A 26224-nucleotide genomic window follows, 5' to 3' on the forward strand; every position below is an offset into this window, starting at 1 on the left:
GGGTCCTCATTCACCAGCATAACACATACATACAGTATGACTACCAGGGTCATGGAGGGGAAGGACTGTGCTGTTTCCTGTAGGTGCACTGCACACACACACACGCACACGCACACGGCACGCACACAGCCACACAGCACACCGCACCCACACACACACACACACACACACACAACACGCACACGCACACGCACACACACACACACACACACACACACACACACACACACACACACACACACACACACACCCACATACACACACATACACCCACAAACACAAAAAGACCTGTTGTCCTCCATCGTACAGCTAACTTGGAGGGGAAGGGCTATGTTACTGTGTGCTTTGTGTTAGGTGCTCGGAACTGACACCGTGTCCTTACACGACAGGACCCTGGGGGGCTAAGTCGTGTGTTAGTGTCTCGCAATGCCAAAGCCCTTTTAGTTAGCGTAGCACTGAATTATGTATTCACTTTGGTTCATTCTTCATGGGAGATGTTGCTGAGCTAAATTCAGTGATTTGAAAAATGGGAGAATCCTTCCAAAGTTATATCCTGAGAATAAATGGATGAATGTTTTCTAAATGTTTTTGATGTAGTTTATATTGTGTGTGTGGTTGTTGCCTTAATAGTTGTCTTTAGTAAGAATAGTGACATACCGTGTCATTCACAAGGTTTGCTGTGCTCTTGAAGTATAGTACCACTTTTTAAGTAGTATGCTGTATGCTTGAAAAGAAAATGAATAATGACATTATGGGCTCTATTTTAACAAACGTAACGTGATGGTAAATCTTAGCGTTGGCGGTAGCATTATAGGTTCGCGGGGTGTCACGTTGGCATGAAGGATCGGGAGACAGACGCAGAAAGGCCTCTTTAGTGTCCTAAGTTTTCACAACTGTGACCTTAGTTGCCTACCGTCTGTAAGCTGTTAGTGTCTTAACGACCGTTCATGAATTGTTTTTGGTTCATTGAACAAGCGTGGGAAACAGTGTTTAAATCCTTTAACACAATCGAAGCCATAATCTATTGCGTTACCGCTAAGGCCATCTTTTTGGTGAGTCTTAAGGACACAGTACACACCTCAAATATTTCCACCCCTCTCCTCAGCGCAAGTGAGCTAACATAAGACAGGTAAATTACCAATCCTGGCGCCAGAGTTGGAAAATGGCAGAGCTTTTGCAAGTTGAAATTGCCAATGAGTGTGAGTTTGACAAAAGCGCCGCCTTAACGCCAGATAAAAATAATCCTGTATGTTAAATGGTTAGAAAGATGATGGCAGTCGTTTTCTTTCCTTAGCCTCAGTGCTAAAAACAGTTCTGTGGTATGTAGGCTACATGTGTATCTTAGTATCCATTTACTTTACATTTTACACCTAATTAAAGACCGTACACTCATGGCATTGTTCAGTCTTCACACAAAGCATGGTGCTAAACCTGTTTTGCTTTTGCTTGACCCTTTGGACTAAAGATCATATCAGTGAATGTGACGTGAAAGGAGAAGCATACTTTATTGTCCATTTATTATACATGTGATCCGGCTTCAGAATACCAGGCATCACTCCGTCAACAAAACCAAGACCTGTTGATTTCAATCTAGCATGTGTTGCGTTACACAGCTGTTATTTAAAGGCCTATAATTAGTGGGTACTCTACCTTTGAGCAAAATATATAAGGCTCCATCTTACTGCGTGCTGCATCTTGCAGACCAGATTGTGAGACTGTGGGTCAGTTCCTGTTAGGAAGTTGTACATCTAGAGTAGCAATGGCCAACCCTCCTCCTGTAAAGCTACTGGGTATGCAGTCTTTTGCTCCAGCCCTGCTCTAATACACCTGATTCTGTTGATCAGCTACTCGTCAGTATCTTTCGTATCTTGTTTGGCTGAATCGGGTGTGTTGGAGCAGGGCTGTAATAGTCCTGCATACCCTGAATAGAGTGTTGACCCCCCCCCCCCCCCCCTGTCATTCATAGAAAACAGAAACGGGGCTCTCTAGAGACTGGAGAGAGTGAAAGAGAGGAGGACTGGGAAAGCACTGTCCTGTCCTAGCACAACACAGCTGAATACAGGCCATTGTTAGCCCAAGCAAAACCATGGAGCCACTAGACCGTGTAATGCTACACTGCAGTACTGGCCTATATTATTTGCTATAGGCCAACAGTTTGTGCTACACTGTGTTTACAGTTATCATGACTTGTTATCGAGTTATGATATCATGTCTCATTGACTTTGTTGCTCTTGTAGGTCTTCATTTCATACAGCGTATTTCGTCAAGTTGCTATACAGCTAACTATCGCAAGATGAGTCGCTGTTTTTCTCGTTCCGACTGAAACATTTTGTTTTGTTGACTCGTTGAATGGGGGTAGCACACGCTGTAGTCTGTTGACAGTTTCCCTGCTCAGGTGAGAGCTACGGTTTCAGATCAGAATGTAGTCACTAGATCAGGGTACATTCTCTTCCACAGTTCCTGCCATCTTCCAAGCCCCTTTGTTCGGTAGAGATTCCACTGACCTTGCTGGACAATGCTGACACAGAGGGAGAGAGGGAGAGAGAGATAATTAGAATGAAAGAATGAATGGGTTAGGTACAGAAAGAGAGAGAGAGAAAAAATTATGGGAGATGGGACATTAAAGTGAGAGAATGAGGGAGAGGGAGATAGTTGCACAAAAGGCCTTTGTCGTCTGGTAGCCATTTTGAATCTCCCTTGATCCGCCTGCCTCAATGCCTACTGCCTAGCTTTAGTAGCATCATGTCCATGCAACATACATGTTAGCCAATAGCCACCATAATGATTTCCATTTTGCTCTCCCAAGAGCTTGTATCTATATGAGCATCAGCACAAAACCTCAGGACTAGGCACACATACCACACACAAATGGGCAATCTCAGTTAGGGCTGCATGCTTTCTGATACAGCTGCCAATGACATACACATGATGATTCATAATTTCAATGCATGATGAGCACACACTGAGCACGCACACACACACACACACACACACACACACACACACACACACATTGAGCACACAGAGCACTCTCACACACTGTGAGACCAGCTCCAGTCCCAGGGTGCAGTATGAATGAACAGCAGCCTGAGAGACAGAGCAGAGAGACAGCTGGGTATCTCTCATCGGTGGTAAACACTCAAGCGTTAGAGCTAACATTCCGTTAGCATAAGCGGGAGAGTGATGGAGTGAGCATGAATGGCAACGCTCATTATATTCACCTACCCAGGTCACGTCTCTCCACTTTATCTCCACGATGCCCCTGCGAGGCTGACACTGTTCATACACACACACACAGAAGACACATGCACACACACAAACACACTGTACAGTACATAGTACTCCCCCCACCCCCTCCCCACACACACAGACACACACATCTGGGATGAATGACTCATGAGTGCCTCAAAATAGATCGGAATCCATGCTAATAATAATTTACCTCATTTTCCTAACACAGACATAAAGCACACACTCCAAATGCACACACTCCATCTCAATTGATCAAAACATTCAAAACCCCATCGGAAAACAGACATTCTGACTCATTCTCATAGTGAGTCATCCTATCTCTTTATTTAACTGCTTGCTAACTATTTAAAAACATTTCATATTTCTATAGATGACAAATGCAGTACAATATTGTTTGTGTACTGCACTTTGACCAGGCATCCCAAATGCACCCTATTCTCTATACAGTGCACTACTTTGCACTACAGTATATAGGGAATAGAGTGCCATTTGGGACATAACCAATGTTAACATTTTGCCCAAAAGCACATACTGCTGGTTGCGTACCTCAACCTCCATAGACACTTCCACCGTCTTTTCTCAAATCCTTTACTTATAAGCCCCTCTCTCACTACCGTACCTAGCAGGGCGGTTCCCAAACTAGGGGTCGCCTGATATGAACATGGGGTCGCGGATCATTTCCAAAATCCTGAAAATAATTATATAATTTCTGGCTCAGTTGCACTTGAATCATTCCCACAGTGAATGGCTAGGCTCGCTTCGCTATGAAACCACACGCTATTGCAGAGACTTTGATATTACCGGCCGCAACTGATATGGTGAAAACAATGTGTGGGGAGGCAGAGGCACAGAAACTCACATCAATATCTTTGTCAGATAACACTGTTAAACGAAGAATTTATGCTATTGCTAGCCTCAAGAGGAAACTCTGACTGATCGACTCAGACAACTCTCCAAATGGACGTTAGCTGTGAGGGCCGAGATGCCCACGCGTTGACTTTTGTTCACTATAGATGTCAGGGGATGCTATTCCTGAGGACATATTGTTCTGTCTCATGATTCCCAAGCATGAAACGGCTTTGGGATGTTCAGTGTGCAGCGTGGCTATATTGATGAAAAACAGATTCCGTATGGGATTGAATGGTGGGCTTTTGCACAGATGGGGCTCCGTCTTTGGCGGGACGGCGGGAAAGCCTCTTCACTCTAGTTATGAATGTGTCTCCCTCAGCCATATAGGCGCATTGTTTCGGCCGAGAGCAACTGGCCGAAAAAGAGCTGAGCCACAGATATCAGAGATGCAGGTAACTTTGATTTTAAACTACATCAAACCACATCCACTGCGCTCGCGCCTGTTCACAAAACTATGTGGAGATATGGGATCTGATCATGACAATCTTCTATTTCACACCGAGGCTTGCTGGGTATCGAGGGGGAGTGTTGGAAAGATTTTTTGCATTGAGAGAGGAACTGTTGTCATTCACAATGGATGTCAAATAAAATAACAGGAAACAGCATCAGTAAGTGTCCCACACGAGTGATGACTGCTCACCTCCAACGCTTGGAAGAGCACTTTGGGACCTACTTCCCAATCCGTTTGACTGTGATCCTGGCTCAGGTGACATGCCGGTAAGTGAAATCGAACAGCTGATCGAGCTGTCATGTGACCTAATGCTACAGACAATACGTTCACGGGTCACTACGGAGGGGTTTTGGTTCCTGACTCAAAGGGAATACCCTGCCATCGCCCTCTGAGCATTAATGTTGCGTTCAAAACAACTGGGGACTCGGAAATCTCTGACTTCTGACTTCAATGTGTTCAAGACAACTGGAAACTGGAAAAAAACAAGCTCCAACTGGGAAAAATTATTTTGAATGGTCATTAAACTCGGAATTCCAACTCGGGAACTCGGGCCTCTTTCTAGAGTTCTGACATTCCAACCTGAAGATCACTGACGTCATGATTTGACCTCGTATTTTTCAGAGGTCCCAGTTGTCTTGAAAGCACCATGAAACTCATGGTAGGCTACCCTTTGCCATCACATATCTGTGTGAAGCTGGATTCGGTGCTCTCATCGGCACTAAAACCAAATATCGACCCAGGTTGGATGTGACAGCAGAGATGAGGTGCGCACTGTCGACCACGCCCCTTGACTTTGAGAAGCTCTGACACGCCATGCATCAAGCACACCCAGAAGAGACATTATGTCAGAATAATTTGCAATTGACTGCCATATCCCCACATTAAAAGTAAACATTAGGGGGCCTCCCGAGTGGCACAGCCTTCTAAGGCACTGCATCGCAGCGATAGAGGCATCACTACAGACCCAGGTTTGATCCGGCTGTGATCGGGAGTCCCATTGGGCGGCACACAATTGGCCCAGCATTGTCCGGGTTAGGGGAGGGTTTGGCCAGGGGGGCTTTACTTGGCTCATCATGCTATAGCGACTCCTTGTGGCGTGCCGGGCGCCTGCAGGCTGTCGTCAGTTGAACTGTGTTTACTCCGACACATTGGTGCGGCTGGCTTCCGCGTTAAGCGGGCGGGTGTAAAGAAGGGCAGTAAAGGCGGGTCATGTTTAACAGAGGACGCATGACTAGACCTTCGCCTCCCGAGCCCGTTGGGGAGTTGCAGCGATGAGACATGATCAAAAAAGGGGGTAAAATATTTTGGGGAAATAAAAAATAATAATAATTTTACGTCGCAATAATTTTCTAATTTCAAAATGGGGTCGTGGGCCAAAAAAGTTTGGGAACCCCTGACCTAGCAATTCGGACCATTTTAGAAACTAGGGTTACTATTCAGGAGGGATAGAAGGAATCATGGAAATTAAAACGTAATATATGGACAAGGTTCCCCTTGATGTTCCTGGAGCTAATTAACACTAGAAGCACAACACACAGAGCCACAGTATGGACTGTTTTAAGTACGGAAGTGACTCTTTTAGATGTGTAAGTTATTCACAATATGCAGTAATGTGTTTAGCATGTACTTTACAGAATGTTTACTGCCTGAAAGGTTACATGACAGAGTGTAAAGCCTAGATCTCAAATCATTTCAGTTGAGTGAGCCACAGCATATCACCTTCAACCATTTCAAGTATGTATTTTTCATATTAAATGAGTTAACTTTCCCAGAGGAGGGGGGGGACATAAGCAGATTATGTTGGTCAGTTACTGTATTCAGTTGTAGGCCCTGTACACTATTCCTATAATGATGGTGGAACAGGTAGTGGTTTTGCTGTAAGGACTTGTACTGCCACCTGCTGGCATTTATATGTTATTGCTGTGCTTATACAAGGATTCCATTTTTGTCAATTATCTGAAAATGTTTATTTATTAGGTACACCCATCTAGTTCCTCCAGAACAGCCTGAATTCTTCAGGTCATGGAAATGTTGCTCAATTGATATCAAGGGACCTAACGTGTGCCAAGAAAACATTCCCTACACCATTATACCACCGCCACCAGGCAGTTTGCCTGTTTTGCTTTGGCCAAATCCTGACTCTGCCATCAGCATGACGCAACAGGAACCGAGATTCGTTGGACCAGGAAATGTTTTTCCACTCCTCAATTGTCCAGCGTTGGTGATCGCGTGCCCACTGGAGCCGCTTCTTCTTTATTTGGCTGATAGGAGTTGCAATAGACCATCCGTGACAAGAACCGACGAGTTGTGCGTTCCGAGATGCCGTTCTGCACACCACTGTTGCCGTTATTTGCCTGTTTGTGGCCCGCCTGTTAGCTTGCACAATTCTTGCCATTCTCCTTCGACCTCTTGTCAACGAGCTGTTTTCGCCCACAGGACTGCCCCTGACTTTATGTTTTTTGTTTGTCGCACCATTCTCGGTAAACCCTAGACACTCTCTTTCGTTAAAAGACTACGAGGACGGCCGTTTCTGAGATACTGGAACCGGTGCACCTGGCACCGACGATCATACCACACTCAAAGTCGCTTAGGTCACTGGTTTTGCCCATTCTAACGTTTAATCGAACAGTAACTGAATGCCTTGATGCTTGTCTGCTTGCTTTATATAGCAAGCCACGGCCACGTGACTCACTCAGGTCCTCTGGAACTGGCATTTTAACTGTCCCAAAGCCTAGGACCAAGAGGCATGGAGAGGCAACCTTTAATTATTATGCCCCCAGCCTCTGGAATAGCCTGCCAGAGAACCTGAGGGGGGCTGAAACTGTGGACATATTTAAAATGTTTATCTTAAAACACATTTCTAGCTTTGCTTTTCCTTAGAGTGCTTTTTAGTTGTTCAGTTTGTCATTCTTTAGTTTTTTATTTTGTGTTTTTTGTGTAGTCAATATTTCAGCTTTTATTTTCATTGTTTTTTAGTTTTTTCCTGTAAAGCACATTGCGTTGCATTCCAAGTCTAAAATGTGCTGTATAAATAAAGCTTGATTTGATTTGAATATGATTTGTCTGTAGGAGCGAACCATTTTCGTGAATTGGCAGAGATGGGCAGATCGTCGTCACCTGGAATGCATTCCATATTATGGCAAGAACAGCTCAAGTATAAAGATACATTTATTAGGTACAATTTGGTGTTGTTTACACTGTACAGAAATATAAACGCAACATGCAACAATTTCAAAGATTTTACTGAGTTAATATGAGGAAATCAGTCGATTGAAATAAATGTATTAGGCCCTAATCTATGGATGTCATATGACTGGGAATACAAATATGCATCTGTTGGTCACATATACCTTAAAAGAAAAGGTAGGGGCGTGGATCAGAAGACCAGTCAGTATCTGGTGTGACCACCATTTGCCTCATGCAGCGCAACACATCTCCTTCGCATCGACTTTATCAGGCTGTTGATTGTGGCCTGTGTAATGTTGTCCCACTCAATGGCTGTGAAAAAACGGCACATTTTAGAGTGGCCTTTTATTGTCCCCAGCACAAGGTGTACCTGTGTTACGATCATGTTGTTTAATCAGCTTCTTGATATGCCACACCTGTCAGGTGGATGGATAATCTTGGCAAAGGAGAAATGCTCAATAACAGGGATGTAAACACATTTTTGCACAGAATTGAAGAAAAATAAGCTTTTTGTGCATATGGAACATTTCTGGGATTTTTTCTTTCAGGTCTTGAAACATGAGACCAACACTTTACATGTTGTTTATATATGTTTTGAAATCTTAAGTAAGACAGATAAGACAGATAAGGACAAATCAGATCGCAGATCTAAAACATTTTTATTTTCTATTAATATAGAAAAAAACAGTACATTTATTTTATAACTGATACAAAATGCAATTAAAGGTCAGTTGAGATTGGTTGACATCAGTTGAGTTGAGTCAGTGTCCTCATCAGACCCTCTGTCTCTTCTGATTGGTTCCCTCGGACTCAGAACGTCCTGGACAAAGGTTTGATTCCCATGTTCTCCTATACTTGGGCCTTGTCACATTTGGGACAATGGCAATGTCACTCTCCTCAACTGACCTAATAATACATTTGATTTTAAGTACCTTTCAAGTCTCCCTAGGACACAAAAAAAGATATACAGTACCAGTCGAAAGTGGACACACCTACTCATTCAAGGGTTTCTTTATTTTTACTATTTTCTACATTGTAGAATAGTGAAGACATCAAAACTATGAAATAACACATATGGATTCATGTAACCCAAAAAAGTGTTAAACAAATAAAAATATATTTGAGATTTGAGATTCTTCAAAATAGCCACCCTTTGCCTTGATGACAGCTTTGCACACGCTTGGCATTCTCTCAACCAGCTTCATGAGGTAGTCACCTGGAATGCATTTCAATTAAAAGTTTATTTGTGGGATTTATTTCCTTCTTAACGCATTTGAGCCAATCAGTTGTGTTGTGACAAGGTAAGGGTGGTATACAGAAGATAGCCCTATTTGATAAATGACCAAGTCCATATTATGGCAAGAACAGCTCAAATATAAAGAGAAATGACAGCCCATCATTACTTTAAGACATGAAGGTCAGTCAATCCAGAAAATGTCAAGAACTTTGAAAGTTTCTTCAAGTGCAGTCGCAAAAACCATCAAGCGCTATGATGGAACTGGCTCTCATGAGGACCGCCACAGGAAAGGAAGACCCAAAGTTACCTCTGCTGCAGATGATAAGTTCATTAGAGTTACCAGCCTGAGAAATTGCAGCCCAAATAAATGCGTCACAGTTCAAGTAACAGACACATCAACATCAACTGTTCAGAGGAGGCCTTCATGGTCGAATTGCTGCAAAGAAACCACTACTAAAGGACACCAATAATAAAGAGACTTGCTTGTGTGATGAGGTGGGGTTGGACCCAGGTGCAGCAAATGGACCAGACAAGGAATCAGTGGTTTAGGATAACGTACATACTTTACTGAAAAAAAATAAGGTAACAGAAGGATCACATTAATACTGAAAAAACAACAAACACTAGGACTAGAAACTTACTCAGGCGACAAACACACAGGGCAACCAAAATCAAGCTTCTGTAAACAAGGACAGAAAACACACCTCTTTTAAAAGGGAAATCATAATGAAATGATAAGCAACACCTGAGTAGCGAAGTATCTAGGGCGGTCTCTGCACCCAGGAGGAATCATGACAGTACCCCCGCCCCCTCTAGGAGTGGCTCCAGCCGCGGAGCCCTGACGACCTCCACGTAATCACCAGACCCGGATCCAGGATGTCCCGGGACGGCACCCACGCCTGCTCCTCGGGACCGTAGCCCTCCCAGTCCACCAGGTACTGCAGGGTCCGCTGGACCCGGCGAGCCTCCAACAGACGCCGGACAGTGTAGGCCGGGGGGCCATCTACAAGTCGAGGTGGCGGAGGAGCAGGTGTGAGAGGAGAAGATTAGTCATTCCCAGCTTGAGATGGGAGAGATGGAAGGACGGACAGACCCTCATGGACCTGGGAAGCTGGAGACGATAGGTAACCAAGTTGATGCGACTCAGGATATTGAAGGGTCCTATGTAGCGAGGAGCGAGCTTCTGCGAATCCACGTTTAAGGGAAGATCACGGGTGGACAGCCACACCCGTTGACCTGGTCGGAGGAGCCGAAAAGGTCTTCGTGCCAGTTTGCCTGATGATGTCGGGCAGAGGAGTGGAGCAGGGAGGATCGCGCTATGATCCAGGTGCGACGACATCATCGAAGGAACGCCTCGGCTGATGGTACCCCCTCTTCAGCTTCTTGTTCGGGGGGGGGGGGGTTATGAGCATACTCTGTCCAGACAAGGAACCTGCTCTAGTTGCTGGCCTGAGTGGAGACGAAGCAGCGAAAGAACTTCCCGAGCTCCTGGTTGGCCCACTCAGTTTGACTGAGGGTGAACCCCGGGGAGAGATTCACTGATGCCCCCAACAGAGAACAGAAGGCCTTCCAATACCGTGCGACTAAATGGGGCCCCCGACCTGAGACAATATCCTGGGGAAGTCTGTGTAGTCGAAAGACATGGTTAATCATATGATCAGCGGTCTCTTTCGCTGATGGCAACTTGGGTAAGACGATGAAATGGGCTGCCTTGGAGAACTGATTGATGACCATCAGGATAGTGGTAAGCCCCTGAGATGGAGGTAGGCCAATGATAAAGTCTACCAACAGATGAGACCAGGACCGGCTGGGGATGGGTAGAGGTTGGAGCAACCCGGCTGGTTGCTGATGTGAAGACTTGCTTTGGGCACAGATGGAAAAGGCTGCAAAGGATCTCACATCCTCAATCATGTTGGGCCACCAGAATTTTCACCTCAGGAACTCCAGTGTCCGATTAACCCCTGGATGCCCAGTTAATTTAGAGGAGTGTCCCCATTGTAGTAGTCGGGACCAGGTTGATCGCGGAATGTAAAGTCTGTTAGTGTGTCCCCCGCCAGGGTCAGGTTATCGGGGTCCCTCTCCTCATTAGAGACATCGTGTTGGCGGGACAGGGCGTCTGCTTTATGATTCTTGGATCCCGGGCGATAGGCTAGTGTGAAATCGAACTGGTTAAAAAACAGAGCCCACCTAGCCTGGCGAGCGTTCAACCTCTTGGCTTCTTGAATGGAGATCGGGCCCCTTGGCGGAGTCTGAACAGTCGCCTTGCTGCTTCTCGTCCATCAACTGGGTGGTCAAAGACTTGACGCAGCTCGGCAGTAAAGGCTAATATATAGCTGCAGGATGGTGGCTGCTGTTCCCACAAAGCTGTTGCCCACGCCAGGGCCCTGCCCGAGAGCAGAGAGATGATGTAGGCGATCATGGCCCGATCAGTGTGGAACGAGGAGGACTGTAGCTCGAACACCAGAGAACACTGAGTGAGGAACCCCTTGCATCCTCCCGGGTGGCCGTCATACCGCTCAGGGGTTGGGATCTTGGGTTCCTGGTTCAGGTTCCTTGGAGGAACTACGGCGACGCCTGTAGCACTGGGCGATGAGACTTGGGCATTGGCTCCTCCTGAATTGGGGGCGTGCCGTGGACGGAAGGAATTGGTGAGTGCCCGGAGGGTCTCGTAGATGTGTTCTTGCCGTCTTCCCAACAGTGCTCCTTGATAGGTTATGAACTCTAATCTGGTTGATCTCTGCTGGGTCAATGTTGTGGCAGAAACATGCTGTGATGAGGTGGGGTTGGACCCAGGTGCTGAAATGAAATGATAAGCAACACCTGAGTAACAAAGAAATTCTCTAGGGCCCCGGTGGAACCATGACAGCTTGGGCCAAGAAATTAGCAATGGAATGAGCAATTGACATTAGACCGGTGGAAATCTGTCCTTTGGTCTGATGAGTCCAAATTTTTTGATTTTTGGTTCCAACCGACATGCCTTTGTGAGACGCAGAGTAGGTGAACGGATGATCTCAACATGTGTAGTTCCTACCGTGAAGTGTGAAGTGCTTTGCTGGTGACACTGTCAGTGATTTATTTAGAATTCAAGGCATACTTAACCAGCATGGCTACCACAGCATTCTGCAGCGATATACGCCATCCCATCTGGTTCGCGCTTAGTGGGACTATCATTTGTTTTTCAACAGGACAATGATCTGAAACACACCTCCAGGCTGTGTAAGGGCTATTTGACCAAGAAGGCGAGTGATGGAGTGCTGCATCAGATGACCTGGCCTCCACAATCACCCGACCTCAACCCAATTGAGATGGTTTGGGATGAGTTGGACCGCAGAGTGAAGGAAAAGCAGCCAACAAGTGCTCAGCATATGTGGGAACTCCTTCAAGACTGTTGGAAAAGCTTTCTAGGTGAAGCTGGTTGAGTGAATGCCAAGAGTGTGCAAAGCTGTCACCAAGGCAAAGGGTGGCTACTTTGAAGAATCTAAAATATTAAATATATTTTCGTTTGTTTAACACTTTCTTGGTTACTACATGATTCCATATGTGCTATTTCATAGTTTTGATGTCTTCACTATTATTCCACAATTTAGAAAATAGAACAATGAAGAAAACCCCTTGAATGAGTAGGTGTGTCCAAACATTTGACTGGTACTGTATATATAAAAGAAAAAAACACAAGATAAAAAAATAAAGAGATCAAAAGATAGACTACCTCTTCCATTTCTTCCATGATGAGCCTTCTAGCTGGAAACAGCCTGGGCTGCTAGAAGGGCCGGACTCCCTGGTCCTCTTAAATGTGACCCATGGTGGCAACCTAGGGATCAGGAAACTGTCAGAGTCCTCTGATCCTCTCATTCTCTTGGTGAGTGGGACCCTCTGGTCCTCTGGATTACTTATGGGAGACTCTTGATGCTTCACGTCTAAACCATTATAATCTACGAAATGAAAGACAATACACACAATCAGTAAAACACTAAAAGACACCATTTGTCTTCAAAAACGTTCTATGTGATGATGTTTTCCTAATAAACTTGGAATTTGATACTCACCATTACTCAAAGAACTGGCTGAGTGAGTGCTTTCTGGTTCTGCCTCTCTGCTTCTAAACCAGGTGACCCATGATGGAACCACCTGAGGGGCAAGTATGAGACAGACAGGTGCTCTGGTGATCTCAGGGCTGGAGCTCTGGAGACTCTCATTGTGCTCACCCACCATGACCTCCAGGTCCACAGGGGCTGTGGCCAGGGCCACTACCTGGTCCACCTCAGCCCTCAGGGCATGGGTCCTGGCCACTGGGACTTCACGGACCTGATCTTGATCTGAGGATGAGGAGGGTGTGGGCTCTATGAAGAGGCCCACTTCTCTGGACTCTTCTAACGCGTCTTCTGACTCCAATTCAGATTCAAATCCTGAGTCGTAGCCCTGGTCAGACTGATAGTTGGAGTCAGACTCGTAACCATCATTATACAGATGCAGCGACATTTTAGCAATAAAAAGTTATACTAATTGTCTCAAAACGACCTGTCTTCTCAGAAGGTGAAAGTGTTTATGGGGGGAATGTTGATTCTGTTTCTAGAATGTTGTGGATTTTAGAATGTTATTGATGGTTTCTACGGTGAACAAAGCTTGATTTGGCGAACCGGCATTCTGAAGCAGGCGATGTCATAATGGTTGGCTATGTGGCCAAGGAGAGATGGACATTCATATCCAAACAACTTAATTGCCCCCCACCCCCAAACTTCTGTGTGGAGTGTTGCATACAATAAAACACGTACAAATAATCATAAGCAATAAAGGCAATAGATGACAGGACATCATGTACAGTCATTAGATGGCTCCATGCCCTAGTTCAAAGTATGTTTCAACTCCATTGATTATTTGTGGTATTTGTAAACTGATTAGAGGTCTGTACAGGATTCATAACTGTATAGACAGAAGGTGTGAACAAAAGTTTGACATGAATTGCCTTTCAATAAAATCATAAGCAAATAAAGACTGCATTTACACAGGCAACCCAATTCTGATCTTTTGCCCAATTATTGGAAAAAGAGCTGATCTGATGAGTCGAAAGACCAATTAGTGGAAAAATAACATAATTGGGCTGCCTGTGTAATTATTTATTACATTTTTTTATTTCACCTTTATTTAACCAGGTAGGCCAGTTGAGAACAAGTTCTCATTTACAACTGCGACCTGGCCAAGATAAAGCAAAGCAGTTTGACAAAAACAACAACACAGAGTTACACATAAACAAACGTACAGTCAATAACACAATATAAAAATCTATGTACATGTATAGGCCATGAATAGGCTAAATAATTACAATTTAGCATTAACACTGGAGTGCAGATGATGATATGCAAGTAGAGATACTGGGGTGCAAAAGAGCAAGAGGATAAGTAACAATATGGGGATGAGGTAGTTGGGTGTGCTACTTACAGATTGGCTGTGTACAGGTACAGTGATCGGTAAGCTGCTCTGACAGCTGATGCTTAAAGTTAAAGAGGGAGATATAAGACTCCAGTTTCAGTGATTTTTGCAATTCGTTCCTGTCATTGGCAGCAGAGAACTGGAGGGAAAGGCGGCCAAAGGAAGTGTTGGCTTTGGGGGTGACCAGTGAAATATACCTGCTGGAGCGCGTGGTACAGGTGGGTGTTTCTGTGGTGACCAGTGAGCTGAGATAAGGTGGGGCTTTACCTAGCATAGACTTATAGATGACCTGGAGCCAGTGGGTTTGGCGACGAATATGTAGTGAGGGCCTCCAGATCGCAGTGGTTGGCAGTATATGGGGCTTTGGTGACAAAACAGATGGCACTGTGGTAGACTACATCCAATTTGCTAAGTAGAGTGTTGGAGGCTATTTTGTAAATGACATCGCCGAAGTCGAGGATCGGTAGGATGGTCAGTTTTACAAGGGTATGTTTGGCAGCATGAGTGAAGGAGGCTTTGTTGCGAAATAGGAAGCCGATTCTAGATTTAATTGCAGCCATAAAGCTTAGAATATCTGGATTACAATATTTAAAACGCTCTTATTTTACTGTGTGCTAGCCTATATCTCTTTTAACATTCTGTGTGGTTGTATTTGTTGTTTGTCCGCAGGGCTGGAGTACTGTGTGCTTATGCAGCTAACCAGAACCTGAGCTCTCAGCTCAAAGGCATGAGGAGATTGGTCAGTAGCAACCTGAGGGACCTGCAGAGTTTTACCAACGAGACGCCAACGGTACAGCTTTTTTACCATAGCTGCAATGACAGTATTTCTGTAGGTGTGCACACAAAGTAGAGAATGTAAGAGATGGTTATATTAAATGTATATTGTATGCGTGCGTACATACAGTAATATGTGCGTGTGTATGTGTGAGATAGAGAGAGACTGACAGAGTAACACAATCTCGGCCAAAAAAACAACACATAATCTCAGACAAAAAAACAGACTCACGTGTCTCAATTTCTGTAACTTTATTCTGCTCTTCTTTTCACAGCAAATTGATTACCTAATAGCACAATACGCCACTGCCAAGAACAAAGTCATTTCTGACTTAGATAGTAAGTACAGTGCCTGAGGCCACGTCTCCATATTGTCTCTGTTCAGTCTACAGCACAAAACGATGAATCTATGGCCATATCAAGTTAACAACATATTGAACTTGAAGTAGATGCATAACAGAGTTGTGGTCAATTTCATTCCAATTGTGTCGATTGAGGAAGTCAACTGCAATTCCAATTCTTCTCCATTGCTTTTCTGTGAGAGAAATTGGACTTTTAACTTCTATTTACTTCCTGAATTCAAATGGAATTGACCCTAACCCTAATACATAATGATGCTATTTCCCCATCCTCAGATGTGGGTCCTCTGCTTGGAGGGAAGATTCATGAGGAATTGGGAAAAGAGGTCTGTCCTGCAATGGACGGAGCGTTCAGTATGGCTGGTGGTACGTCCTGAACTTATGATATCATTTCCTCTTTCAGACCGATGCTGTAATTGTTGTTATTCTCTACCACACTGAAAATGCTGTCCTCAAATTGGACACAAGTTATGAGGATCTTTTAAGAATAGCCTGAGTGTACAAAACATAATTTTATTTTATATTATTTAACCTTTATTTAACCATGTAAGACCAATTGAGGTTTTTTTTTTTAACTATTTTGCGAGGGCGACATGCAAGAAAGCCAAACAGGGAAATAGCAGCATGTACATAAAATATTACAAAAAAATACAATTACACACAGAAGACAAAGTGTCACAAGTTGCAGATACTGTAGAAGATTAAAAATAACTGCAACTATCAAAAACAAGTCGCTTCGATCAGAGTCTTAAAAACAGGCAAGGACACTAACTCCTTAACTTGAATATCTTTTGAAGCATGCGCCAGGATGAAGGGGCATTATGGGAAAAATAAGGCTTCCTCATCTCAGTTCTAGCCTTAGGAACAGACAAGGACAACAGCGACTGTGAACAAAGACTGTATCGAGTGACTGATCTGGTCAGTAAGGAACAGAGATACAAAGGGAGTTGTCCCATCAATGCTTTGTATACAAAGGTACACCAGGGCTTTAGCCTCCTGGTGGAGAGAAAGTTCCATTGCACCATAGCATGCAATTCACAAGTGATGGGTGAGTGATCTAGCATTTGTGGTACATTTTAAAGCACCATGATACACTGTGTCCAGAGTTTTTAAGGTACTTGCTGATGCCTGCGTATAGACAATATCACCATAATCCAGCACCAATATAAAAATGCTCTGAACAAGATCATTTCTGCCTGACATTAAAGAACAAGATTTGTTCCTAAAATAAAAATCTAATTTCAACTTCCGTTTCTTGGTCAAGTTATCAATGCAGTCAACAGTCTTCCCTATATAATTGATATACACCGTAAAAAGGATCGGACCAAAAATTGAGCCCTGGACAACTCCTTTCGTAATCTCCTTTCATACCCTGCTGTGCTACACATTGTGTTCTGTCAGAACCAATCCAATGCTTCAACACTTAAACCAACCGTTCTTAGTCTATACAACAGCAGGGCATGGTCAACAGTGTCGAAGACCTTCGACAAATCAATAAAAAGGGAAACACAGTCCTGAGCATCTACAATATCACCTACAGCTTTAGTTACCACAGTAATTGTACTATGCTTGGCTCTAAAACCTGACTAGAATTGAGATGGAGCTGTTATTATAAAGAAATCCAGCATCCCTGTGGAACGCTTTCGACACATTTTAGAGGGCATGCCCTGACGAACTGAGGCTGTTCTGAGGGCAAAAGGTGGTGCAACTCAGTATTAGGAAGGTGTTCCTAAGGTTTTGTACACTCAGTGTATATATACAGTGTATTCGGAAAGTATGCAGACCCCTTGACTTTTTCCACATTTTGTTATGTTACAGCCTTATTCTAAAATTGATTAATTTGTTTTTTCCCCCTCATCAATCTATACACAATACCCCATAATGACAAAGCAAAAACAGCGTTTTAATTTTTAAATCTATTACAAATGAGAAAAAAAATGGAATTATCACATTTACATAAGTATTCAGACCCTTTACTCAATACTTTGTTGAATCACATTTGGCAGCGATTACAGCCTTGAGTCTTATTGGGTATGACGCTACAAGCTTGGCACACCTTTATTTGGGGAGTTTCTCCCATTCTTCTCTGCAGGTTCTCTCAAGCTCTGTCAGGTTGGATGGGGAGTGTCACTGCACAGCTGTTTTCAGATCTCTTCAGACAAGGATCACTCTGTTCATCTTTCCCTCAAACCTGACTAGTCTCCCAGACCATGCCGCTGAAAAACATCCGAACAGCATGATGCTGCCATGACCATGCTTCACCGTAGGGATGGTGCCAGGTTTCCTCCAGATGTGACGCTTGGCATTCAGGCCAAAGAGTTCAATCTTGGTTTCATAAGACCAGAGAATCTTGTTTCTCATGGTCTGAGAGTCCTTTAGGTGCCTTTTGGCAAACTCCAAGTGGGCTGTCATGTGCCTTTTACTGTCTGGCCACTCTACCATAAAGGCATGATTGATGGAGTGCTGCAGAGATGGTTGTCCTTCTGGAAGGTTTTCTCATCTCCACAGAGGACCTCTGAAGATCTGTCAGAGTGACCGGTCACGATTGCTCAGTCTGGCCGGGCGGCCAGCTCTAGGAAGAGTCTTGGTGGTTCCAAACTTCTTCCATTTAAGAATGATGGAGGACACTGTGTTCTTGGGGACCTTCAATGCTGCTGAAATGTTTTGGTACCCTTCCCCAGATCTGTGCCTCGACACAATCCTGTCTCTGAGTTCTACGGACAATTCCTTCGACCTCATGGCTTGGTTTTTGCTCTGACATGCACTGTCAACATTGGGACTTATATAGACAAGTGTGTGCCTTTCCAAATCATGTCCATTCAATTGAATTTACCACAAGTGGACTCCAATTAAGTTGTAGAAACATCTCAAAGATGATCAATGGAAACAGGATGCACCTGAGCTCAATTTCGAGTCTCATAGCAAAGAGTCTGAGTACTTGTGCAAATAAGGTATTTCTGTTTTTTATTTTTAATATATTTGCAGAAGTTTCTAAAAACCTGTTTTCGTTTCGTCATTATGGGGTATTGTGTTTAGATTGAGGGTAATTTAAAAAAAAATCAATTTTAGAATAAGGCTGTAACAGAAAAAATCAAGGGGTCTGAATACTTTCCGAATGCACTGTATATATACAATATAGAGTAGTATTGTAGTTCTTATAGAAAGATCTTGTTACTTAGCTCGTAACATGGCGTACTACGACTTTAATCGCTTAAGTAGACATCCTTTTCTTTCCTTTTTACTTTTTGTCATAAAGTCAAAGTGGAGAGGGCCATTAAAGGTAACAGTAAATAAACCCTGACCTTGTGATCCCTGACCTTGTAACCTTGAGTCGTCGACCTGGTGTCACTCTTGTGATTGGTCCCCTTGTGGTATTCCTGGCTCTTGAGCCAATTGTAGCCTGGTCCAAGATCAGTTTGTACCATTGGTATGACAATGGCCATAGGAGATGGCAAGACAGCACAAACAGATCTGGGACCAGGCTAAATCACAAGACATCCTTGTGATTTAGCCTGTGCCAAGCCTGTGTACAGTGCCAAGAAAAAGTTTGGAATTACCTGGATTTCTGCATAAATTGGTCATCAAATTTGAACTGATCTTCATCTAAGTCACAACAATAGACAAACATAGTGTGCTTAAACTAATAACACACGCATTATTGTATTTTTCTTGTCTTTATTGAATATATCATTTAAACATTCACAGTGTAAGTTGGAAAAAGTATGTGAACCCATAGGCTAATGACTTCTCCAAAAGCTAATTGGAGTCAGGGGTCAGCTAACCTGGAGTCCAATCAATGAGATGAGATTGGAGATATTGTTTGTTTAGAGCCCTATAAAAAACACTCACAAAATTTGAGTTTGCTATTCACAAGAAGCATTGCCTGATGTGAACCATGCCTCGAACAAAAGAGATCTCAGAAAAATTGTTGACTTGCATAAAACTGGAAAGGGTTACAAAAGTATCTCTAAAAGCCTTGATGTTCATCAGTCCACGGTAAGACAAATTGTCTACAAATGGAGAAAGTTCAGCACTGTTGCTACTCTCCCTAGGAGTGGTCGTCCTGCAAAGATGACTGCAAGAGCACAGCGCAGAATGCTCAATGAGGTTAAGAAAAATCCTAGTGTCAGCTAAAGACTTACAGAAATCTCAGGAACATGCTAACATCTCTATTGACGGATTTACGATACGTAAAACACTAAACAAGAATTGTGTTCATGGGAGGACACCATGGAAGAAGCCACTGCTGTCAAAAAAAAGTCTGAAGTTTGCAAAAGTGCACCTGGATGTTCCACAGGGCTACTGGCAAACTATTCTGTGCACAGATGAAACTACAGTTGAGTTGTTTGGAAGGATCACACAACACTATGTGTGGAGAAAAAAGGCACAGTACTCCAACATCAAAACCTCATCCCAACTATAAAGTATGGTGGAGGGAGCATCATGGTTTGGGGCTGCTTTGCTGCCTCAGGGCCTGGACAGCTTGCTATCATCGACGGAAAAATAAATTCCCAAGCTTTTCAAGACATTTTGCAGGAGAATGTTAGGCTATCTGTCCGCCAATTGAAGCTCAACAGAAGTTGGGTGATGCAACAGGACAACGACCCAAAACACAGAAGTAAATCAACAACAGAATGGCTTCAACAGAAGAAAATACGCCTTCTGGAGTGGTGGCCCAGTCAAGAGTCCTGACCTCAACCCGATTTGAGATGCTGTGGCATGATCTCAAGAGAGCAGTTCACACCAGGCATCCCAAGAATATTGCTGAACTGAAACAGTTTTGTAAAGAGGAATGGTCCAAAATTCCTCCTGATCGTTGTGCAGGTCTGATCCTCAACTACAGAAAATGTTTGGTTGAGGTTATTGCTGCCAAAGGAGGATCAACCAGTTATTAATTATTAAATAAAAGGTTCACATACTTTTCCCACCCTGCACTGTGAATGTTTACACAGTGTGTTCAATAAAGACATGACAACTTATAATTGTTTGTGTGTTATTAGTTTAAGCAGACTGTGTTTGTCTATTGTTGTGACCTAGATGAAGATCAGATCCAATGTTATGACCAATTTATGCAGAAATCCAAGTATTTCCAAAGTGTTCACATACTTTTTCTTGCCACTGTATTTGGAACTGTACAAACTTACCTTGCGTGCCATCTTAATTATGACTCAATATGAATATATTAAGTTTATGGCCTTCCCAGTTCCAATCTTGCTCCAACAGTGGATTGAACCTGCAACTATTGTTCAGCTGTTCAATTGTAATTGCTGCCCCTGTGTGAATGTGTGTGTGTTTTGTTGTGTATAATCACGGCTAGGGTATGGCTGTGCATGTGTGTGTGTATTTGGTTTGTGTGTGTGTACTTGCGTGTGCGTACATTGAGTGTTTTTGTGAATATGCCATGTACATTTGTGTGTGTCTATACTGCACTGTCACACACACTTACCACCTCTCCATCCTACCCCGTCCCCATCCCAAGCCATGCGGGAGACCAAAGACGCCCTGGAGAACGTGAGTATGTCTCTGGAGGTTCTCCAGGAGGCGACAGGGAAGCTCCACTTCAACCTGAGCCTGGTGCGCTTCAGCCTCAATAGAACCCTCAACGACCCGGGCTGCAGCGACGAGGACTCGGACGCCACCACCGCCCAGCTCTGCCGCTCCATCCGCAGCTCCCTGGCACAGCTCCACGTCAGCGCCAACTTCACCCGGGTATGCTGGCACACTTTATTGAAGACGATAATAATAGTCATACAGTAATATTTTGATTTATATAGCAATATACAATTTGTCATCCGGTCTATTTAAAATGTGTTTTTGCGCATTGTGTGTGCTGCGCTGCCTGAGGAAAGTCACGTTGTAAGCGTGTGCTGTCTGTGATGTGCTGCAGTTACCTGATGTGAACAATCAGCTGGAAAGTGTGAATCAATTGATGAAAACGGACCTCAGCAATATCATTCAAAAGGTGAGCCTAGAAATGTCGCAAAAAGCTTTCGGTTAAAATTTGAAGTTTTTTAAATAGTATTTGTGATACTGTATCATCAACGCAAAGGTGCCTTTCTATGGATGGGGGATCTTAATGACCAGTTTCTCACAGCAGGAAAATAATCCTGCAGCAACAGGAAATGTGAAGTATTGTGTGGATTATAATGAATTGACATTTTTGTTGGGGTTGATACATTTTTAGTTAGGGCAAGTCAAGTCTAACATTTTAAAGAGGAAATTACAAACTTTAGAAGCCTTTTTAAACCTCAAATACAATACAAGTTTGCATTTTTCATCAAATTAAGATCCCACACCTGTACTTTCTTCTCCAAACAGGGCTACTCCTCATTCAATGACACTCCAGGCATGGTGAGTGACCAGATGAGGAACGTAGTCGAGGGTGAGTGGCATCTCTTTAACCTCATGTAATGCTCCTAAAAAAGTTTCTAACTTTTCTAACCCTATGGGGCCCTGGTCAAAGTAGTGCACTATAATTAAGGGTTATATAATTTTGAGTGTTCAACTTTGCATTACCAAGTCAGTCATGTTCAGTATGGTATGAATACTCATTGAAGGTAAAGCCCAATAAGACCAATTGCCATATTCCAATTAATGACCTACACCTGAACTGTCTTACCCCAGTACCCCAAAATATAAGGTTGTATTACTCCATTATTACACCAATGCCTCTCCCTCCCTCTCTCCCAGGAGCCCGGGGCATGTTGGACATCATCGGCACCAACATCAGCAGCTTCTCCAAGGTGTTCCCTGTACACAGCACTATGGCCAACTTCACCAACTTCATTAGTCACACACACTCCAAGATAGAAGACTCCTACCCCGAGATTGACCAGATGGACTTCTACAGGTACAATCAGGAACTGGGCCTCGATTCACAAACTGGGTGTCCCAATCGGCACCCTATTCCCTATATAGTGTACTACTTTTGGCCAGGGCCCATGATGTGCTCAAGAGTTTAGAACAAATAAAGGTCTGTTTTTACTGATTATCATTTGGGGTTATTTCATAATTTCAAGCAGCAGAGGTCACTGTGACATAATGTAATAATGAGTCAGGAGTTTGTTCAGTCAGTTATCTGTTAAGTATACTCTGGACCTGGCCACCCATACATGGCCTCCTGTGTTGCCCTCTTTGACCAGCTGTGATTATTACACACTTTACATTTGATTGAGCCCTGAGATAGGGAGCCGCGCTGCCGCGGGTTGCCCGTGGAACCTTCAGGCCGCGACAGAGAGCATTGTGATGCAGCCAGCGTTTTTCATGCCGCGGGCGGTCAGACAGACAACTAGGGATGAAAATATTTTTGTTGCTGCTTCAAGTTCAGCCTACCTCTCCTCTCTTTTGTTGGGCGTGCGAGATGAAATGTGCCTATGTGTGGTACCAATGAAGTAGGTTGCATGTGCGGAGAAATGTACTTCCTAATCGTAGGCTGTAGGTCCGACGTTGACTGGAAATAAATACCCTATTGATAACACATTTGTCTATGCCGGCAAATCTGTATATAGTTTAGCCTATTAAGAGCACCTATTGGTCGCAATATTCACAAATGAATAGTCCAATTTTTGTTGCTTCAAGTTCAATAGCCTACCCCTCCTCTCGTTTGTTGTGTGTGCGAGATCAACTGAGTGTATACCCAATGTGTGGTCTCAATAAATAGCCTGTAGGCTGCATGGGCCGGAGAAGTACGGGCCACGGGGCAGTTGTCGTTCCAAGGAAATGACCTTCCTAAATAGGATAGGCTATAGTTTATGCTCCGACATTGACAACACATTTATTTTACTCTGTCTGCAGATCGTGCCGCTCCTAAACGTTATGCAAAACGTAGCTTAAGTCTGGTGCGCTCCTATTCTTATTTCACCCCAACTCTGCTCTCTTTCAAACTACTGTAGGTCTAGCCTATTGCCTGATATAGCCCAATAATACCAATAGCGTAATATAATTGGCCTAGTGTGAATCTCTGGTAATTTAACCTATTTATTAGGCTATTTTTGCATTTTGATCGGGCTTAAGGTGGCAAAATTGCTGAGACCGGGGCTGCAAAGCTCGCAGCATCACATACACCTAAAATAACATTGCGGGACTACGGTCAGGTTTGGGACCAGCTCTTGTGGGAGCGGATGGGAGTCGGACAAGAAGTTAGCAGGAGCCGGCAGGTGCGGTATGAAAAGCTTCTGGAGCGGGATGAAGAAATCAGTCCCGTGCAGACCTCTACCCGGCGACATAGACATAGTCTGTAGCTCCATCGTTATCCTAATGTAGTGGTTGGTTGTTACTTGTTATGGTGTACTGACTCCAGGGTTCCTCTACAGGTGGATTTGCTGTATTGGCCTGTGCTGCATGGTGGTTCTCATCCTTGCCTTCAACTTCCTGGCCATACTGTGTGGCACCATAGGATATGACAAGCACGCCTCCCCCACCACACGGGGCTGTGTCTCCAACACCGGCGGCACCCTGCTCATGGCGTGAGTAGTAGGCTGGCAGGCTGTACAATTGGCTCATTCATCCACCCTCCTCTCCCCTGTAACTATTCCCCAGGTCGTTGCTGTAAATGAGAATGTGTTCTCAGTTAACTTACTTGGTAAAATAAAAATACATTTAAATTCTGGCCAGCTGACAGGCTGTCTCTGGCTGGCTGGCTGACTGGCTGGTTGCCTATGTATCTGTCTATCTATCTATGCGTGTCTCTCCACAGCGGTGTGGGCTTCAGCTTCCTCTTCTCCTGGATACTGATGGGAGTGGTGACCGCCACCTTTCTGGTCGGGGGCAACGTGGAGAAGCTGGTCTGCGAGCCCTTCCACACCAAGCAGCTCTTCAAGGCAAGTTATGATGTGATAACTCTTCATGTGAGACTGTCTAGGTATTGTATTGCTGTATAATAATGGTTGAGAAACTGAATGATGGTCTTACTAGTCATCTGTGTCCCAGGTTTTGGACACTCCTCACCTGGTGAACCCTGAGTGGAGGAACTTCATCCCAGGGTACATGTACAACGACTCAGACCTGGATCTCACAGTGGAGAGTCTCTACAGGTAATACTTTACAGGATGTATGTGCCACTTCCTGTTGAGGATTCATCTGTGTGTTCTAGTGATGGTTTATGTTTTACGTAGACCTGCTGGAGAACTATATTGATTACTTATGAATAGAACTAGATGATAACACTAGCTATTTCTGTTTTGTGGTATTGTTTGACTGGAATAAATGTCACAGGATGCCCGTGTCAATATTCTGTCTCCTCACATTGCTTGGTAAATGATTTAGAAGATTGAAACTAGGGAGAGGGATTTAATGCTTGAGGTTTCTTTCCGGCCTAGATTTCATCATCTCTCGATTAGAACAGGCAGCAAATCTGTGTTGTAAGAGCATCACGTTGTATTCTCTATTAGAAACAGGGTTGTTCGAGCCCAAGTTGCTGATTGGCTGAAAGCCATGGGATATATGACAATATTTATCTGAGGCAAGTCAGTTAAGAACAAATTCTTATTTTCAATGATGGCTTAGGAACAGTGGGTTAACTGCCTTGTTCTATACACTTACTATACTTGCTTAAATATAGTATAGTTGCCTCAGCTACTCCTGCCTAGTCAAAAAGTGACCCATGAGATAATGTGTACAGACATGACCATAGAAATTCCTTTACTCTTACTTTACCCTTGCATGTGACACTTGAATGTGTACAAATGGTAAACGTTGGCCATGCTGACTTGATTTATTGCAATGGAAAAGCTCTCTATGTGTCACGGCCGTTTAAAGGAGTGGACCAAGGTGTAGCGCGATTGGAATACATAATTTAATTCAACGAAGAACACTTAACAAACTAACAAAATAACAAACGAAACGTGAAGCCAACGTAGTGCTCACAGGCAACTACACATGGACAACTACTCCCCAAACCAACATGGAAAATGGCAACCTAAATAGGCTCCCCGATCAGAGACAATGATAAACAGCTGTCTCTGATTGGGAACCCACTCAGGCCACCATAAACCTACAACCCCTAGACAATACAAAATCCCCATAGATAACAAAAAACCCTAGACAAAACAAAAACTAAACAAACCCACTCTTGTCACACCCTGACCTAAACAATAAATAAAGAAAGCAAATATAACTAAAGTCAGGGCGTGACAGTACCCCCCCCCCCCCCCAAAGGCGCGGACTCCCGGCCGCAAACCTAAACCTATATGGGAGGGTCTGGGTGGGCATCTCCCCGCGGGTGGCGGCTCTGGTGAGGGACGCAGACCCCGCTCCACCTCTGGCTTGGCCAACTTTGGTGGCGCCTCTAGAGCGGGGACCCTCGCAGCGGGCCCCGGACAGGAGGACGGCTCCGGACAGGAGGGCGACTCTGGCGGCTCCGGACAGGAGGACGGCTCCGGACAGGAGGGCGACTCTGGCGGCTCCGACAGGAGGACGGCTCTGGGGCTCCGGACTGGGGGGCGTCGCTGGAGGCTCCGGACTGGAGGGCGTCGCTGGAGGCTCCGGACTGACGGCCTTCGTTGGAGGCCTCGTGCCATGGATCAACACTGGAGGCTTCATGCCATGGATCATCACTGGAGGCTTCGTGCCATGGATCATCACTGGAGGCTTTGTGCCATGGATCATCACTGGGATAGAGAGACACACAGG

At 44.3% G+C, this 26224-nt stretch overlaps 1 protein-coding gene across 11 annotated transcripts in view; it reads left to right on the plus strand.

Moving 5' to 3' along the window:
* Window positions 1-26224, plus strand: part of LOC111967592 (prominin-1-A-like) — a 118951-nt gene that overhangs the window by 66092 nt on the left and 26635 nt on the right. For all 11 annotated transcript variants that reach the window (XM_023992737.2, XM_023992738.2, XM_023992739.2 and 8 more), the window contains 10 exons: window positions 15132-15252; window positions 15512-15575; window positions 15872-15961; window positions 21075-21304; window positions 21483-21557; window positions 21914-21977; window positions 22286-22445; window positions 23908-24060; window positions 24291-24414; window positions 24524-24627. In XM_023992737.2, coding sequence (XP_023848505.1) covers window positions 15132-15252; window positions 15512-15575; window positions 15872-15961; window positions 21075-21304; window positions 21483-21557; window positions 21914-21977; window positions 22286-22445; window positions 23908-24060; window positions 24291-24414; window positions 24524-24627 — 1185 coding nt within the window. The remainder of the gene's footprint in view (window positions 1-15131; window positions 15253-15511; window positions 15576-15871; window positions 15962-21074; window positions 21305-21482; window positions 21558-21913; window positions 21978-22285; window positions 22446-23907; window positions 24061-24290; window positions 24415-24523; window positions 24628-26224) is intronic.

Source organism: Salvelinus sp. IW2-2015, linkage group LG8 (assembly GCF_002910315.2).
Source record: "Salvelinus sp. IW2-2015 linkage group LG8, ASM291031v2, whole genome shotgun sequence".
NCBI lineage: Eukaryota > Metazoa > Chordata > Actinopteri > Salmoniformes > Salmonidae > Salvelinus > Salvelinus sp. IW2-2015.